The sequence below is a fragment of the Macrotis lagotis genome, chromosome 5 (assembly GCF_037893015.1).
Source record: "Macrotis lagotis isolate mMagLag1 chromosome 5, bilby.v1.9.chrom.fasta, whole genome shotgun sequence".
Lineage (NCBI taxonomy): Eukaryota > Metazoa > Chordata > Mammalia > Peramelemorphia > Peramelidae > Macrotis > Macrotis lagotis.
The window spans coordinates 135,401,629-135,421,083 of NC_133662.1; the positions used below are offsets into that span (position 1 = coordinate 135,401,629).

Sequence of the window (19,455 nt, forward strand, 5' to 3'; positions counted from 1 at the left end):
ACACAAAGACATTTTGGTGCAAATATCCTGTTGGGAATTCAAAATGTGGAACTGGAAATAAAAGGAGAAATTGGGACCAGATATATAGATTTGGCAGTCATTCATTTATCTAAAAACGACAGTTGAATTTATGGGATTCAATGATAATGACAAAGGAGATAAAGGAAGCTAGGGGTCTCAATGGATAGAGTGCCCCCATTTTGAGCCAAAAAGACTCATCTTCCTGAGTTCAAATCTGGTTTAGGCATTTACGGACTCTGTTATGCTGGCCAACTCAATACTGTTTGCTTCTGTTCCTCATCTATAAAATGAGATGAAGAAGGAAATGGCAACCCACTCCAGTATCCTTGCCAAGAAACCCCAAATGGGGTCAAGAGAGAGTCTGACATGACTGAAGCAATTGAATAACAACATAGAGAATATGACTGAGGACAGAACTTTGGTTAACACACTTCTGAGAAATGGGAGAAGGAAAAGAGGCTGTCAAAGAAGTTAGGGAAGAAACAGTTAGAAAGGTGGAACATAAAGTAAGATAGTAGTGTCCTGAAACCAAAGCTAAAGGAAATAAAAAAGTTGGGGAAAAAGTTGAGTAGGGCCAATTGTTAATCATGGCAAAAAATGAACTAATTGCATTTCATTAGTCAGACAACTTTTTCATCAATAATAACTATTTTCTTAATTTTTGAATGAAAAAACATTTAAATACTAATTAATAGTATTACTATAACCAAGAGTTTCCCCCCCCCCCCAAATGACCAAGCATTTATATTTTGCTTCCTTTTATCTCCACCTCAACTTTTTTGGTGGAAAGGAAAGAACTGCAGAAATCCCTTAAGATACAGAACTGGGAGGAGCAGCTAGCTGGCTCAGTGGATAGAGCAATGGTTCTGGTGTCAGGAGTCCCTGAGTTCAAATCCAGCCTCAGACACTTAATAATTACTTAGCTGTGTGGCCCTGGGCAAGCTACTTAATCCGATTGTCTTGCAAAAACTTAAAAAAAAAAGATACAGAACTGGGCCTTATAGTCAGGAAGCAGTAATGGAGTTCAAATTCAGGCTCAGACACCTCCTAACCAGGTGACCCTGTGCAAATCCTTTTTAACTTTGTCTCAGTTTCCTCATATATAAAAGGGGGATAAGAAGAATACCTACCTCTGAGTACTTTTGTGAGAACTAAATGAGTATTTCTAAGTGTGCTTGGCACATTGTAAGCACATAACACAAGCTTGTTCCCTTCCCCTGATAATAAATAGTAAAATAGAGTAAATCCATATTTTGTCAATTCTAAAAAAAAGTGTCTCATTCTTCATGTCTTGTTACCATTCTATCATGATGTAAGCAGCATTCTTCATTATCAATCCTATGAAAATCATATTTAATCACTGCATTGATCTGAGTTCTTAAGTCTTTCAAAATGTTTCATTTTTTTTCAATATTGGTGCCATAGTTTAAATTGTTCTCCTGAACATTCCAACATTAACAGCATATTGTGAGATGATCAGCTATGATGGACTCAGCTCCTCTCAGCAGCTCAGTGATCAAAGACCATCCTCATTCAGAGAAAAACCTATGGCACCTGAATGAAGAGCAATGCATGCTATGTTCACATTTTAAAACTTCTTTAAGTTTTTTCTTTCTTTTTCACGTTTTTCCCCTTTTAGTTGTGATTCTTCTTTCACAACATGACTAATATAGAAATATGTTAAGCACAATTGTACATGTACAATCTATATAAAATTAGTTGCTGTCATGTGAAAGGGAAAGGGAGGGAAAGGTGATAGAAAATGTGGAACTCAAACACATACAAAAAAGATGAATGTTGAAAACTATCTTTGTATGTAATTGGAATAAAATAAAATAACACAAAAATATGTTCTCCTATGCTGAAAGCACATTCATTTCTGCCTTCCCCCTCATACTTTGTAGCTTATATCCTAAAAGTGTATATTTCAAGATACAATTCAAATTCCACCTTCTTTAAAAAACTTTTCCTCATTCCCCTTGTACTTTAAGTGATTATCTTTCCTCTGTACTCACAGCTCTATATTTGTATTTCTCTTGATATACTTTTCTTTTACACTTTTAATTAAAATTTCATAATAAAAATTTGCCTATGTATCCCTTTATAGACTATAAATGACCTCTGGATCAGTCCTGTTCATTTATAAATTTAACAATCCAATCTAATCTAATAAAAAATTTAAACTGTTTATGAAGGGCAAAGATATTGTGCTAGGAATGGGCTATACAAAAGATATTAAGTACTCATAGAGGTGCATAGGTTTTTCTCTGAATGTGGATAGCATTTTCCAATCTTTTAGGATTGTCCTTGATCACAGAGCTGCTGAGAGGAGCTGAGTCCATCATAGTTGATCATCTCACATTGTGCTGTTAATGTTATGATGTTCAGGAGAACAATTTAAACTATGGCACCAATATTGGAAAAAATGAACCATTTTGAAATTCAAACAATTTACAAGTCATTGATAACAATTTTAAATAGCTAAGTAAAAACTAGATAATTTAGGGAGGAACTTGAGAGTACCGACAACTAGAGATGAGGAAAAATTTCCCATAGGGGATGATACAGGAACTGAACTTAAGATAAAGATTGGGTGAAGGTACGGAGGTGAAAGATGGAGTGCAAAGATCAGAGAACAGTTACATAGGTTAATTTGGCTAGAATTTAGATTGCATGAAGGAGAAGAATATGCAATAAGTATGGAAACATTCTTGAGTCAGATTGTCGGGATTTAAATAATAAACCAATACATTCTTATAGAGGTCATAGAGAGTCATTGAAGCTTCTTAAAAGGGGGAGCAATGTCATTAGACTTGTGCTTTAAGAATAGTTTGACCTCTAAGAGGAGAATGGATTGAAATGGAAAGTGATCTGAGGTAATGAGATCAATTAGTATAATATTTTGGGCAAGAGGTGATAGCCTGAACTGGAATGGCATGTATAATATATGAGTGGAGAGAAAGAGAAATATATGAGATGCTCTATAGATAGAGTGAAAAAGACTTGGCAACTAAATATAGGGGAAGGAGAGAGAATAGTTGAGGACCATTCCAAGTTTGCAAACCTCGCTGACTATAAGGATATAAGTTGTACCTTTAACAATAGGAAAATATGCAGGAGAATTATGATTATTATTATTTTTAGAGGCTGGAAAAATGAAGGTAATGAATTCTACTGCATATATCTTGAGTTTGAGATGCCCAAGTATGTAACTGGTGATATGTAAGTCAGTAGAAAAGTTTGAGTTGCATATTTAGATTTGAGAGTCATATACAGAGAGATGATTAATGAACTTAAAGATCTGATTCTATAAAATCATTGAGAAAGAATATAGGTAGAGAACTAGGCAAAGAACAAAGTCTAAAGGGATAATTATATTTAGGGTGCTGGACATGGCTAATGATTAGCAAAGGAGTCTAAAAAGGAAGAATGACAAAGGCTAGCTCACTTCAATAAGCACTAAATATCTACTGTGCATCAGGTATTTTTAAATAGTAGATCACTATATTAGATTGCTCTCTATCCAGGGAAGGAGGGAGAGAGGAAGAAAAATATGGAGTTCAAAAACTTACAAAAAAATGATTGCTGAAAACCATCTTCATGTAGTTGGAAAAATAAATTTATTAAAAATAAATTCATTTATGATCTAAAAATAGGCCAATAAAACAATAATAAAGGCTTCTACTAGCATGATAGTGATAGAAATAGAAAATAAGGGCAGGATGGAAGGGGCATTGTAGAATCAAAACAGCTTTATAACTGGATTTGAGTGTGGATTTGAGGGAGGGAAAAGGAAGAGTTAAAGATAATCCCAATAATAATTGACAGCATTTATTTAATGCTTTAATTTTTGAAACAAGATTTACATGTATTATTTCATTTGATCCTCATAATAAGCCTGGAAGGTAGGGGCTCTTATTTCCATTTTACAGATGAGAAAACTGAAGCTAGGAGAGTTTAAGTAACTGATTCAGGACCACAGAACTTGCTTTTGTATCAGAAATAAGATTTGAACTCAGATTTTCTTGTTTTTAAGACTATATCAACCTAACTGTCTGAAGTATTGAATGCAGATTTGATACTACTGATAACACTGAGAAAAATAGTGAAGTCAAGAAGACTTAAAAGCTAAGTTTATGTGTTTTATTTGGAACACAGCACAACATTTAAGTGGAGGTCGGAAAAGCTTCAGAGATCACCTAATTCAACCCATATCTTATTGAAATATCTTATATGTCCTGTATGAAATTGGAGATTTAGGTAGGTGCTGTGCCATAGCATCTAGTGCAAGATATCCACTAAATATTGCTGATTGAATGAATATTGTAAAGATAAAAACATCTATTTACATGTAGTTTTCTTCTTTTGGTTTTTGCAAGACAATGGAGTTGTGACTTTCCCAAGGTTCATACAGCTAAATAAATATGAAATGTCTGAGACTGATTTGAACTCAGGTCCTCCTGACTCCAGGGCAAGTGCTCTATCTACTGTGCCATCTGGTTGCCCCCTACTTACATGTAGTTTTCAAAAAGATAATGAAATTAAGAAATATGTTAAAGAGATCCTTATAAACAAAAGACTAATTAATTGACTAGAGTTTTGGTTTTAGTGACCTTCTCAACATTTACCCTCATCCTGTGATTTTCTTGAGCTTGTTTCAGATCCCAGGATTCTCCATCCCTAATTCCCTTATGGATCTGGAATCAAGGCAATCTCTGGCACCCTTATTTCCAGTCTTACTCCAGATGTGTAGTATAAAGAAAGTAATCAAGTCATTTTTGTTGCTTTAACATGTTAATAGACTGTTTATGTACCACCAAGCAACACCTCTGTTAAAAATTACTTTTGTTGTTGTTCAATCATCTCAGACTCTTTGACCTCCATTTTTTAAAACTGCTGTTTAACTGCCATTTCTTTCTCTAGCTCATTTTTAAAGATGAGGAAACTTGGCCACCATGGTCCCAAACAGCTAGATTGAGGTCAAATTTGAACTCAGGTCTTCCTGACTACAGGCACCATACTCTTTGTATTTCATAACCTCTCTGCCCATAACAAAGACATAGCATTCTAAGAATAGGTGTGAACTTGGGTGTGACAAGCTCCTCTTTATTTCCTTTTGTCTGGAATGAGGGACTTAGACTAGATAACTTTGAAATTCAGCTTTTGAACTACAGTTTATGTGATTTACTATAAATGAGAAATTTTAATAAATTTTTACTAACAAATTTGGTTTTTTCCGCTGTCTAGATTTCCCCCTTATATCTCTCCCTTTAATATAGGACATCATCAAATTTGGATAAAAGATTTCTCCTAATCTGGCAATGATTCTGGGCTATTGTAAATACTTCTCTCTATGGTACTTATTCATTCAAGAAAAACATGGAATTATCAATTAAGATTGGATTCTGATATCACAAATGTCCTAGTGAGCTAGGAAAATGCAGGTTTAAAGATGAGGAAAATTAATGAAAAACAGGAAAAAGAAGAGTTGACTGAATCCTTGTTCTCCATTAGTGAAGCAATATACATGAAGTTTTGTACCATCCTTGGTTAGCATTCTGCTTCTATAAACTTGCGTTAGTGATGTGATAGGGGTAAATAAATAAAAAGAAAATTACTTTTGGTATAAGTTGGACACTTTTGCAACTAAAAAAAAAATGAAAGGTCCAAGTTCTAAAGTATTGGCTTTCCATTTTGGATATTCATTTCACAGGTCAGTGGTGAAACAGGGAATTTATTCTTTAGTGAAAATAAATAATATTCAGATATCACAGAAGAATCAATGTGGTAAATAATGTACAAATGGCAGAATGTTATTATAAAATTTTTTTTAATTCACTCTTACTTTACATTAAAATTTTATAAGCACCATGTCATTTACTGTCAGTCTAAAAAGAGGAGACTGGAATGCTCAAATCAACAACAAACAGCAAGCATATGATGGGAGATTACAGCTGTGAGGGACACATGAACAAGACCACATTTGGAAAGATCCACTTGGAATCAAGTGACAATGCACAAAACTGGAATCTGGCATCGATTTATTCAAACTCTGCTTTGTCAGAACCCAAAGCTTACACAAGTGTAAACATCAAAATAAACAGTGTCAACTTTACAGTTTTATATAACTTGTCTTACCCTGAAAGGATGAATGTTGCCATCTTATTGTCTTGACTGTGCTTAGCCCGTGGGTGGTTCAACAAGACTGGCTGTGATAAGATTGAAATGGTGCAAAGAGACTATGTTCAACATTGTGCAAGTCATTAGCAAGGCCATCAGAATGTGTACACTTTTATATAATGAACTGACCAATATCTGACTAATGGAACTGGAAAACTATACATTTTTAGCAAAATTTTTTAATTTGGTCCCATTGTTAAAAGACCTGATAGCCAAGTTGGTTTTATTTTCACATGAAAATTCACAAGCATGTACACAACAAAACCACTACAACAATGTTTTCTGGTCTAGGCATAAAAAGTATGGCTCCTACTAACACTAAAACATACAAAAAATAAACTACAAAAATCGTTTACACTTCGATTTCAGAAAAAAAAGCTTTCTTCAAGAAAAAATGATTTTTTTTTCCTTAAGCCATCCAAAAAGGAATGCAGGTAACCAATAAATACAGTGTGCTTTCTCCATATAGACATATATACACTTGAGTCTTTGGCTTATGTTTATTTTCATTAAAAAGAATATTATGTGATCCAGCCATCATTGCACATTAAAACAAAATAAGCCAGTTAAATATATTTATATATTTATATAGATCTGCTACACTTGAAACGTATAAAGAATGGATTTATTTTACTATCAATTTGCACAGCTTTTTTTCTTCTTTTTAAATTTTCAACATCTTTTATCAAAAGGAGAAAAAATGTCATATAGGAAATATTGATTCATGCAACAAGTGAGCCCAGAGAGAGGCAGCTGCATATCATATTGACTGTACAAACACTGAAAAGTCCCTATTTGCCCCCCAGTTGGCTTAATCTGGTTCTTATTAAATATAATTTTGTGGCACTAAATTTCAATATTGTTTACAGGCATAGAAACTGATTAGTCCTCTTATTAACATACACAACTTCATAAGAAAAATACTTTTGCATTTAAAATGTAAATGTTCCCCTCTCCCCCCAACACTTAAATCTCTTCACAGGTTCAACAGGTAAATTTGCTGCTGGTTCAACAGCTGAACAGGTTTCCATTGGGAATCATATTCCATGTCCAGTCAAACTATGATGATTCAAGGTACTCCAAAGCCACATCATAGCAGAAGCGGTACTGTTCCTAAAATATGTCGAGATAAAATAAAGAATTAGAAAAGTTACTTAATTTTTTTTAAAAAGGAATGTTGTAATGGATAATTTAAAATTTCACCAAAGCCTAAGCCACATTTATATTTTATTTTAATGATTTTTTTGGGGGGGGTAATATTTTAGAAGTTTGACTTGCAAATAGAAAGAAACCTTCATCTGATAAACATTGTAGAAAAACATGGACAAGAGTTGTATAAATGGAGACTGAGCTTTCCGTGTCTTCTGCATTGATGAGAGTAGCTCTCTAATGATAAAACCTTTGGTTTTCATCAAGTAGTCTAGTTATAATTATCTAAGTGAATTATCTAAACAAAACTTTTTCAATTTAGCATTTAAAAATAAATTGTAGTAACCAGAAGTTAAGCTAAAAAAAAAAATCAACTGGTTAAGGGAAGAGGGGGGAAAAATGAGGAAAATAGAAAGTTTAATGGGAACATAATAAGAAGTTTCCCTGGCTTTAAGGAAAATGACTTCCTTTGAAAGAAATGTTCAAAAACATCTATAAGCACTAAACAGTAAGATGAATTATTCAAAGGTCAAGAAGGAAAACAATGGGTCTGGTTTAAAATAAAAATCAGACTTGATGTTTGGAAAGGCTGAACAGAGGAAAAGCTAAACAAGGAGGCTACAGCTTAAAGATGGAAGCCAGGGAAGCTTTATTACTAGTTACTTTTAAAGCCACTAGATTTTGATTGACTTCTAGATACGACCATTCATAGGAATTGTTAGTGATACATTTCTTAACTCTATGTTAAAAGATAGAGAAGAACACAAAAGATAAAAAAAAATAATTTATATTATGTGAATTGAAAGATTTTATGTGAACAAAATAAGTTTTGACAAGGTAATAAAGGTAACTATTAGTTTGGAGAACCAAATATTTTCACCAAACATCTCTGACAAGGTCCTATACTGATGCTATACAGGGAAATTAACTTAAATATAAAAGCCATTCACTAATAGATAAGTGGTCAAATGATATTGACAGTTTTCAAAAGATGATTTACAAACCATTAACAACTATGTGAAATATTATTCCAAATCATCATAATAAGGGTAATACAAATTGAAATAATTCTGAACAGCAAATAAGCAAAAAATGTTAGAAGATGGAAATTGTTAATGTTAGACAGGCTATGGGAATTTAGTCATGTTAATACATGGTTGGTAGAGGTCTGAATTTATACAGCCATTTTATTTTATTTTTTTAATTTAATTTTTTTTTTAGGTTTTTGCAAGGCAAATGGGGTTAAGTGGCTTGCCCAAGGCCACACAGCTAGGTAATTATTAATTGTCTGAGACCGGATTTGGACCCAGGTACTCCTGACTCCAGGGCCAGTGCTTTATCTACTGCACCACCTAGCCACCCCTTATACAGCCATTTAAAAAAAAAAGAATTTGGAATAATGCTTTAAAAAAAATGGATTCAGAGATTTTATTGTTAGGCAAATACTATAAGGAAGTCAAAGAAAGAAAAGGCCCTCTGGTAAACTTCTTGAGGTAGCAAAGAACTAGAATCAAAGTGACTAATGAAAATTGTGATAAATTAATGTAATGAAATATTTCTGCATTATTATAAAGCAATAAATATGAAGAATTGAGAGAAGCGCAAAAAGATATAAACTGATTTAGAGTAAAGTAACTATAACCAGGAAAACAATATACTTAATTGATTATAAGATAAACACTAAGAATGAGAAATTTTTTTATAAAGTAAAAGTTTAATAGTTATAATGATCAAAGGGAAGAGTTGAAAAATACTCCTCTCCCCTCTTTGCACAAGTGACTATTGGTATATGTATATCCATACCAATTATGTTATAGATTTTGCCCTAGAAAGAATTTTAGAAGGCTATCAAGTTCAATCATCTCATTTTGCATCAGGTTAAATGACCTGCTCAGGGTCCCATAATTATAAAGTGTTTCAGATGCAAAGACACATTGCTTCTGATAGAAAAACAAGTGATATCAATAAAATTAAGATAAAAATAAAACGCAAAAATATCTAAACATGGACAAGATTCACAGGATTATGGATTTCAATTCCTAGTCTCCAAAGAGCACTATTTTTTTTTTATCTCAGGTAGAGACAAACACATTCAGCTCCTTAAAATCTTTAGGACAGAGATTCTATACTGTTGAACACTCAAGACTAGCTGAATAAATAATTTCAGAGTATTCTTTGCTCTTTTGCATAATAGTGCTGCATTAAAATTTAAAAATTAAAGGAGATAGTTATTAAAAGACCTTTAAAGATAGGCATCTTATATCAAAAAGGCTTCTACATTCACAGAAAAAATACGTTCCTTATTGATTCATATTATATGCAAATAAAAGTATGTTAATATAAAGTCAAATGTTGGCAAAAGATGGTTAATTTACATATGTAGGTTAATTTTAACATTCTGAATTCACAACTGGACTAAGTACACTGAACAACCCCACCTGTACTGAAACAAAATTAAAGATTTAGATTTCTTGTCTTACGGGATATTCCCAAAGTCTTGGTGTAGCTATAGGCTATTCAGCTCAATACCTGATAGGACCTGAAACATCAAATTTTTGTGTTCAAATTCGGGGGGGGGGGGGGGAGAAGAGATACTGCATGCCAACAGACTTAAAAGTAAAAGAATATCAACTCAACTCTTTAGATTTGCAGCATAACCTCAATATACTCCATCCATAAGCAGGAAGTGGTAAGAATTTTGTTTTAAAAAAGTTTTTTTAATTGAGTCGCTCCTTTTAGTTATCTGATCATCTTGATATACATGGGGCAAGCAAGAATGCTACATTGGTTAACGGCTGCTCCTGATCAGGTTATATAAAACATACAAGCACCAACCACAGAAACACATGTCTTCCAGTAACATGGCAAATTAGAGCTGAAATGTGATACAGAAACACACACACACACACACACACACACACACACACACACATACACACATATAATATGTAAGTAAATGGGTCGATAGATTCAATAGCAAATATTAGGTGACTGCGAGCAAGACATTATGCTAAGCATTTAACAAACATCCATTTTTTAAAATGAATGCTATTAATCAACATTAGATAAAATATTTAGCATCCCCCTCACAGTGAAACAGAGCAGTGCCTCTTATTGTGAACACTAGCACACCCAAGAAGTAATATTTAGAATTTTCAAGTCTCAAGAAAAATGTGCTTTTGATGGTGTGACAACATACAAACTGATGTTCATGCTGTTCTGGGAGTTGCTTAGTAACAGAATTTTTAGAGTCACGGATACTCTTTATTAATCAGCAAGCTTTTATTAAATTCCTACTATACATGTGTTTGACACTATGGATTTAAAGAAAAAGGAACCCCAACTTCAAAAAGTGTCCTGTCTACTATTTGATGGCAACATATTCAGAGAGATATAAAAACAGAACACAAACAAAATAAACATGCAGTTATTTGGGGAATGAGGGAGCCCTAATAATGGAATCAAGAAAGACATCTTGAAGAGGTGACCCTGGAGTTAGATACTGAAGAGGTTCCAGGAGGTACAGATGAAGAAAAAGAGCATTCCAGAAATGGGGTGTCAGTCTCTCCAAAACATGGAAGCAGGAGAGGGACTACCATGGATGGAGAACCATTAAGTAGTCCACTTGTGTGTCTGGGACAGTCCTATGTATCCAGCCTAGAAATATAAATTATAGTCAGATGGGGAAGGGCTTTAAAAGTCAAACAGAGACATTTGTACCACATTCTAAATGCAAGGAGTAAAGAAAACCTAGAGGACAGGAATGGTATAGTTAGACCTGAGTTAAAGCTTAGGAAGATTAATTTGGAGAATGGTTAGAAATAAGAAAAACTAAAAGAATGGAACATAATTAGGTTGTTATGAGAGTACATGCAAAGGACTAGACTAGGGTGGTTGTGACATGTGTAAAATAGGGTTCAGAGGTGAGAAGGTAGAACTAACAAGACAAGGCAAGTGGGGAGTATGTGACAGGAAAAGGCTGAGCATGCCTCCAAGTGGTTAATTCAGTCAACTGGAAGAATGATAATACATTTTCAGTGGGGAAGTGGATAGAGAGCAAGGCTTGGAATCAGGAAGACTACTCTTTGTTAGTTTAAATCTAGCCTCAGTCATTTACTAGCTGTTTGATTCAGGGAAAGTCACTTAACCTCTGTTTGCTTAATTTTCCCCAACTGTTTATCACCCACATTGTTGCAGTGATAATCAAATGAGATAATATTTGTAAACTGTTTAGCAAAGTGGTACTTACAGAAATGTTTACTATTCTCATAGTGGTGATGGTTGTGGTTGTTGTTAATTGGGAAATTAGAAAGATTCATTTGTAAATTGATTACTATTGAATGAATAGTAGCTCAGGAGGTTAAGAAGAAATAGAAAGTAAAGAAAGAAGAGAGGGCATAGGGTAGTTCCCTTTCCTGTATAGAGGAAGGAACTGGGATAATGATCCTACAAAGGAAATCCAAAAGGATCAAGTCAATGGGTAGGAAGGAAGCAAAAGAAAGTGGAATCATGAATCCCTGAAAAAAGCAAACGTAATATATATATATATATATATATATATATATATATATATATATATATATATATATATATAGAGAGAGAGAGAGAGAGAGAGAGAGAGAGAGGAGAAGCTGGCCAACAACTTTATAAGACAGTAATTAACAGTGAAAAGAATACCAGCTTTGTAAAGAAACTGGGTTCAAATCCAGCCTTTACCAATTACTATTTTTGTGGTTTGGGGCAAATCATGAAATCTTGGTCCTTAGTTTCTTCATCTACAAAATGAGAATATTGGAATACTTGCCCTCAGGATGGAACCAAAAAAAGGGGTGACTAAATAATAAGGAGATCACTAGTGATGTTGGAGAAAACACTTTCAGTTCAACAGAACTGCAAGTCAGACTGTGAAGTGTATAGGAGGTTACTAAGTAGGTACTACTTAGGAAGTTAGTAGAAGGAAAGAGAATTTAGAAGACAATACCTTGAAGGCATGGCAATTCAAGTGAAGATTTTTTTAAGAATGAAGGTGACTTGGTTTTATATATTGGCAACAGACAAGGATTCATCGTATAAAAAGAAGTTGAAAATTAGGCAAAGAAAGGAAAATGATTTAATGGGCAAACTGCTAAGGGTCATAGGAAAAAGGTACAAGACATAGAATTGGCCTTGATAAGAAGAGCTCTCTCTCCAGCATAGACTGGAGAAAAGGAGAAAATGGGAAATAGTAAAATTTGAACTGAAAGGTGGAATAGGGGAGGATGGCTTTAATTTTTTCCCATGAAGTATATGGGAAGGAGCTCTGAGAGGAGGGTTGGTTGGAATTATGACTCAGACTAATAGATTTACCTATGAAAAGAAAAGATCGAGAGTAGTTACTTTGAGGTACAAAACAGAATTGATCAGAGTGGAAGGATAGGCAAGCAAGAGTGAGGATCCAACTGAGATTAAATAAATTTAAATTTCCAGACTCATCTGTCAGATTGTGTGATCTTCACTAGCATTCATTTGCATGTAAGCAGGAGAGAAGCCACAGGAGTAATCCAAGGTTAGGGTTTGGAAAGGGATGAGTAGTATTGTGACAATAGAACAAGGTATTCAATGGGTAGGGATAGTATAAAATTGATTGATTAAAAAGTTAAAATATTGAAAGGAGGAAAATGAAGCAAAAGCAGTCATGGAAACTTCAAGAAAGCAGGGAAGGATAGAGTGACTGAGGCTGTACTGACAAGCCAGCATGACAACTGCATATCACTCCTTTATGAATATTTGGGGAATTAGTGGGGATTGGAGGAAAAAAACCTGAGAGTAAGTAGTTAAAATGAAATACTAAACTAAATTTCATGAGATTGGAAACTATTCTTACTAAGAATCAGTATTAATTTTTTTTTCCTCTAGTTAAAAAAGTCATTTCCTTTTTCTATGAAGTCAGCTATCTGGTCACATTATTGTCCACATTTGTAGGCTAAGAGACAGTAAAGGCATTTTAGCTAAGAAATGGGCAGAGATGATCTCCTTGCTTTCATTGCTATGGTGATAAAAGGCACTATCACCACCAACTCAGGATTACTAAGGGCTATTACAGTGTACTGGAAAGAAGCTTGGATTTGGAGTCAGATCTTAAATCCCACCTCCTATTGTTATTTGGCTATTTGTCAGTTGCTTCCAACAAATAAAGGTCCCATTTGTTTTTCTTAGAAAAGATACTAGAATGACTTGCCATTTCCTTTTCCAGCTCATTTTACAGATGAGGAAACTAAGGCAAACAAGGTAAAGTGATATAACTAATAAGTAACTGAAGTCAAATTTGAAATCAGGAAGATAAGTCTTTCTGACTTCAGGTCCAGTACTCTATCCAATTGCTCCATTTATTACATATATGTTCTTAACTCTCTGGGAATCAGTTTCTAAATATCCTAATGATGAGATTGGGCTAGATGACTTCTAAAGTCCCTAGAAGGTCTAAAATGATGATGTTCTGATCCCATGATCCTATAGCTGTGATTCTATGCTGTAACCTGTAGGTTGCTATTATCTCTATATTGTTTTGCTTATATTAACATCTTGAAACCCAAGGCCTAGTTCTTCTGGAAAATGAACAATGTTAAAAAAAATTAGTTTGTCCATTTGTTCAATAGAATATAAGCTCCTTGAAGGTAGGTGCTTTAATTTTTTTGCCTTTGCATATCCAAGGTCTAGCACTGAGTTTTTCACATCATATTTGATCCATAAATGTTTGTTGAATCCTATCTGGATCATAGGAGAAACAAGTTCAAGACAGGTAAGAAAACCATGATAGCAACCTGTTATAAAGCTAAGGCAGTGGTTTCTGAGATCTGCCTTGCCCTTGCCTAGGGATTGTCTTGTTCATAAAGACAACCACTGTCTTCCAGAAAAGTTTCATCTTTCTATTTGAAGATTAAAAATTATGTTAGTAGACCTAGATACCAAAGAAAATAAAGAGAATAAAGACCTGAATGTACAACACACACACACACACACACACACACACACACACACAAACACACACAAACACACACACACACACAAACACACACTACTTTTTTCATAGTTATAACTAGAAGAATTAGTAATCATAAATTGGAAAATGGTTGATCAGTTATGGTATATGAATATAATGGAATACTATGAAGATTTCAGAACAACCTGGAAAGATTTGTATGAATTGATGTGGAGTGAAAGGAGCAGAAACAGATTTTATAACAATAACAATTATATAACAATACATTATAATGACAATATTTTCAAAAATTTAATTTTTGAATTGATCAATTCAATGACCAAATATGATTCCAGAGGATTAATGAAGAAGCATCCTCACAGAGAGATCATAGACTCAAAACATAAAATGACACATATGTTTTTGTACATGGGCCATGTAGGGATTTGCTTTACTTGGCTATGCCTATTTGTCAATGGTTTGTTTCACCCCTCCACCCCTTTTTTTTTCTTTAAAGATTTTTCTGTGTGGTAGGAGTTGAAGAGAGAAAATAAAGGTATGTTAATTGAAAAAAAAATTAAAGAGAGTTGAAGTGATGGTATAGTGATAAGTAGTTAAGTATGATCAAGAAAGTAAGATCAATTATTATTTCTATTCAATAACAATTTGATCCATTAAATCTGATAGTACCAATCTATACTAAATATTCAAAGAAATTTTTCAATATTCTAATTACTATATCTTAACTTTACTCTTCAAAGTATTAAGTCATTATTACAATGTACCAAGAGTAGTTTATGATCTCTATATTTATCCAGAGATCAAAATGATACTGTTTCTTTGCCCAGAAAGAGGGGAAAAAAAGCTGATAGCTGCTAATTGGAAAGATAGAATCTAATTTACAAAATAATTTTATAAAAAAAGATCATAGGCTCATTAATATACTGAGGATAAAGAAACTAGGTCTTAGTCTTCATTGAAAATATTTTTTGCGATCAAAATATTACTGAAACTCAAAAGGACTTTCTTTAGCTTAATGTTTTGCACCTAACTATAGAACATAATGAGATCAAAGGGGAAAAAAAGCAAACACTCAATAGACATTACTTCCTTCCTTACTCTCTTGTTTTTCTCTCTTTTCTTGTACTAAAGAATCAAATAAAAGGATGACATTTTTTGAAAAATATACAAAAAGAAGAAAAACTACTTTCTGATAAATAGTAACAATATTCTTATCTCTCAAGTTTATTCATGCCTATGAAATTAGTGAGATCACTGAGATTGAGATTTGCACTGTCTTGGGTATCAGCTTTTCTGTTAAAACAATTCATCTATGACATAAGAATTATTAGCAATATTGTGTTAATAAAAACAGAATTAAACCCTATAATTCTCTCAACTACAAGAGCAAGGACTCTCTTTGTCTCTAGCATATGAAAACAACTTGTAGTAGATAAAGATTTTCTGTGGGCATACCGTAGAAAAATAACTTTGGACTACTGATTCTGTCTTTGAAATAAGGAACAGTGCAGAGAAATCCATATTAACCCCATTGAAACAATTGGTGTCCCTATGTAATGTTACAAGAAGTCAAATAAAAAAGTCAGAATAGGGCTGATTTCTCAAGTTCTAAGACTCTATGATTTGATAACTTACCGGGGCTTCCACCATGTTTGGCTTGCTGTTTCGTAAGGTTTTGACAGCATGGAAAACATCAACAACATTCTGTCTTTTCACCATTTCCACAACAATGCCTATGGCACAGAACATTCCACTTCGCCCCCCGCCATTCCTGAAGCAAGACAAGGAAGGAAAAGATAACAAAGTGAATTACAGCATTCATACCTTGTTATGACAACTCAGGTCAACTTATTTGTCTACAATGAGTCAAGCACAATATTGAATCCCTTAGAAAACACTATTTCCCTTTTGTCTCTCCTCTCTTAATTTGGGTGGGAGGCAGGAAAGCAGGATGCAATGTTTGAAGGTAGTATGACAATACAGAGGTAAGGTCAGACCCAAGAAGGACTACATCAAATCCTACCCCTGACACCTTCTGGCTATGTGACTCTGGGCAAATCACTACATATTTCAGTCTAAGTAACATAGCATCTCTTATCCTAACAATTCACACCTATGATGTCTGAAGAACTGCCAACAAGGAAACAAAATTGTAAGAGCTTTTTTTGGTGTGAAACAAAAAGTGTTTTGTTTTGTTTTGTTCCTCTTTCCTTTTCTTTTTTTCTCAAATAGGGAAAAGGAAATTACAAAGAGAAGAATCTGAGACATAATGCAGTTAATACAAGAGTACATATCTTGACACCCCAAATAGAGTCAGTAGAAATGTGAATTACAGGGTTTTTAGGATTATGTAGCAGGAAAAAAGAATGAAAGAATTTGTAAATGAGTTTTTTTTTTTTTGGTTAGTACAAAGTCAAATAGCACTAATCATGTGGCATATGCAGAGCTGTACAATTTATTCTTAAGTGACTAAAAACCCATACTTACAGACAATGAATAATGGTCCTCCCTTCTCCTTCATCACACTCCTCCTGCCATTTTTCAACTTGCAGGATCAGTTTCAGGAATGATCGTTTGGATCCAGGGACTTCTCGGTGAGAAGCCCACCCTAAATACTGAAATTGCTGCACCATTAGATATCCTTCCTGTGGCTATGGGAAGAAAAAAAAATTAGAAAAATAAACTGTGATTATGATTGCTACTAATAGGCTGAATATAAAAATTCACTTGATAACAAATTGTAAATTGTGTCTACTATAGAAAAAGTCTCCTTGGTTTAAATACCAACTGTCCACCTGCAAGTACAAAAATGTGTCTTGTCAAAAAAATTTAATTTTTTTTGTTAAAGCCTATTATTGCCTTAATACAAAATATTTTCATATTTTTAAAACTGAAAAACTGCTGATAAAAAACATATGCAGATTTCAATTATAGTTTTGAAAATTTTTGATGGTGCAAACTTTTTTAGCTCTACAAAAAGTCTCAATACTATTTCCAAAGCAATTGTCCTGACATGTGCAAACATAATCGTTTCATCTAAGTAAGTATTTAAAATGTATGTAAATATTATTACTTTTACTGAAGAGAGTATTCTAAGGTTTTACTTTATAAAGAAGAGTAGAATTAACTGCTTATGATTATGGCATAGAATGTCTTTATCTGTACTTAAAGAAATGTTTCTTCACTGAAGTCCTACCTCAATGCTTTATCTTGGTACAAAGATGAACTTGTGAGTCAGAAGGTCATGGCAATTGAGGAAAAGTTAAGGCAAGTCTTATAAAGGTTTGGATCTTTGAGGGATAGACCCAATGATGGATTGTGAGTCTTTTGAGGATCAGACTTAAAAGGGTCTTATCATCAAAGTGTTAAACAGAGGTAATAAATGTTTCTGCCCATAGCAACTCAGAAAACACTCTTAAGATATGGAAAGGGCTTCAAGTCTATGTGGGTGGAATGATAAAGTCATGAATTCTATGAAAAGAAAAAGGAATTAACTAGGCTGAAATGCAGCAGGTGACACTTGTGGAGATCCTCTGAAATGATAAAAAAACTAAAAACAGACTCAATCATTTTTGCCACAATACTTGAGACCCCAGGAAAAAATCTTGTTTCTCATTAATATTTCACTGGGGGTGTCTTTTAAAAAATAATCATTTTTATACTCTGCTCCATTGTTGTCTATGTTTAGGAATGCAATAATACTCCTTAGTAGGAAGAACATGCTATCTTAATTTATTATTTAGGGAAAATGCAAGGGTTCCAGTATAGACTGGTGTACTAAAGTAATTTGAAGGCCACTGTTTATTTGTTTGTTTGGGTTTTTTTAGGTTATTGCAAGGCAAATTGAGTTAAGTGGCTTGCCCAAGGCCACACAGCTAGGCAATTATTAAGTGTCTGAGACCAGATTTGAACCCAGGTACTCCTGACTCCAGGGCCAGTGCTTTATCCATTGTGCCACCTAGCTGCCCTGAAGGCTACTGTTTGAAACAAACCATAGCTACTCTACTGTGCATGGGATTTCATAGGTAAATATTTTTTGCTATTTTATCAAGACACCTTTTTTTTAAACTTTAAAAAATTTCAGATAATAAGTTTTGGTCTTCATTAAACTCCACTGTTCCTTTTCTGGATATGGATGGTATTTTCTATCATGTATTTTAAAAAGTCTTTGATTATTGAACTGCTGCAATGAACAAGTCCATCATGGTTGATCACTGCCTCATATTGTTAATGTATATAATGTTTTGGTTCTGCTTCTTTCACTCAGAAAAGACACCCTTTTTTGAAATGTAAGATAATCCTAATGAAACATGTAGTCATTCTAGGCATAGTAGACTTAAGCTTTCAGGTCAGGATAAGTCTAGAAACCTCTATTGGATTAAGGGCATTGGAATTGAGAATTTAAGAAATAAGAAGCTATTGCGATAGTGCTAATAGTGCTAGCTTCCAACTGTTAGTATTTCTGTTTGTAGGATGCCTATTTCACTCTGGCACTAAAGCATCAAATGACTACTAGCTTTTGCATTGAATATGTAAAATTTATTAATTTTTTCCCCCTTGGTGTCTGAATAGAATTATACTACACCAATAATATTATCTCAATGCTTAGAATGACTAAAAAATTGCTTACCCTTGTGAGATTGCATATCCGAAAAATTCTGTTGATCACATCACAATCCATTGCACAGGACAATGCATTCTACTTGAATAGGCCCATATCGTAACATTCCTTCTTCGGGCCAGTACTGTGGACAGCCCTAGAGGATGAATATTGTGGAAGGAAATGAAGATGGTGATTAGACTTTCAAATTTACATGACACAAAGAGAGTTGTAGTATTCCAGTATGATTTTAGAAAATGAAGTGCATGTAATACAACAACCACATTATGTGCATCAACCTGGGTCAAGTCGACTTCATTTAACATCACAATGGAGGTACATCCATAATCATATACTAATCTCCAGAAGTCTTTCACAGTATTTGGCAGAGGGTACTGTGTGACGATGAAAGCAGCAGGCTGTCTATAACTCTGTAAAGAAACAAGGTGGACAAGGAGCATTAGAACTGTAAATTCATATGCCAAAGTAACACACTTCATAACACAGCAGCATTTGGTGAATGAAT

General features: G+C 33.8%; 1 protein-coding gene across 1 annotated transcript in view; it reads right to left on the bottom strand.

Moving 5' to 3' along the window:
* Positions 1-5,376: 5,376 nt before the first annotated feature.
* LOC141489375 (receptor-type tyrosine-protein phosphatase kappa-like) overlaps positions 5,377-19,455 on the bottom strand; it is a 45,137-nt gene continuing 31,058 nt past the window's right edge. Inside the window, 6 exon segments of the mRNA XM_074190037.1 lie at positions 5,377-7,314; positions 15,965-16,100; positions 16,817-16,980; positions 18,960-19,022; positions 19,024-19,086; positions 19,229-19,360. Of these exon segments, the coding sequence (XP_074046138.1) occupies positions 7,261-7,314; positions 15,965-16,100; positions 16,817-16,980; positions 18,960-19,022; positions 19,024-19,086; positions 19,229-19,360 (612 nt within the window). The 3' untranslated portion in view covers positions 5,377-7,260.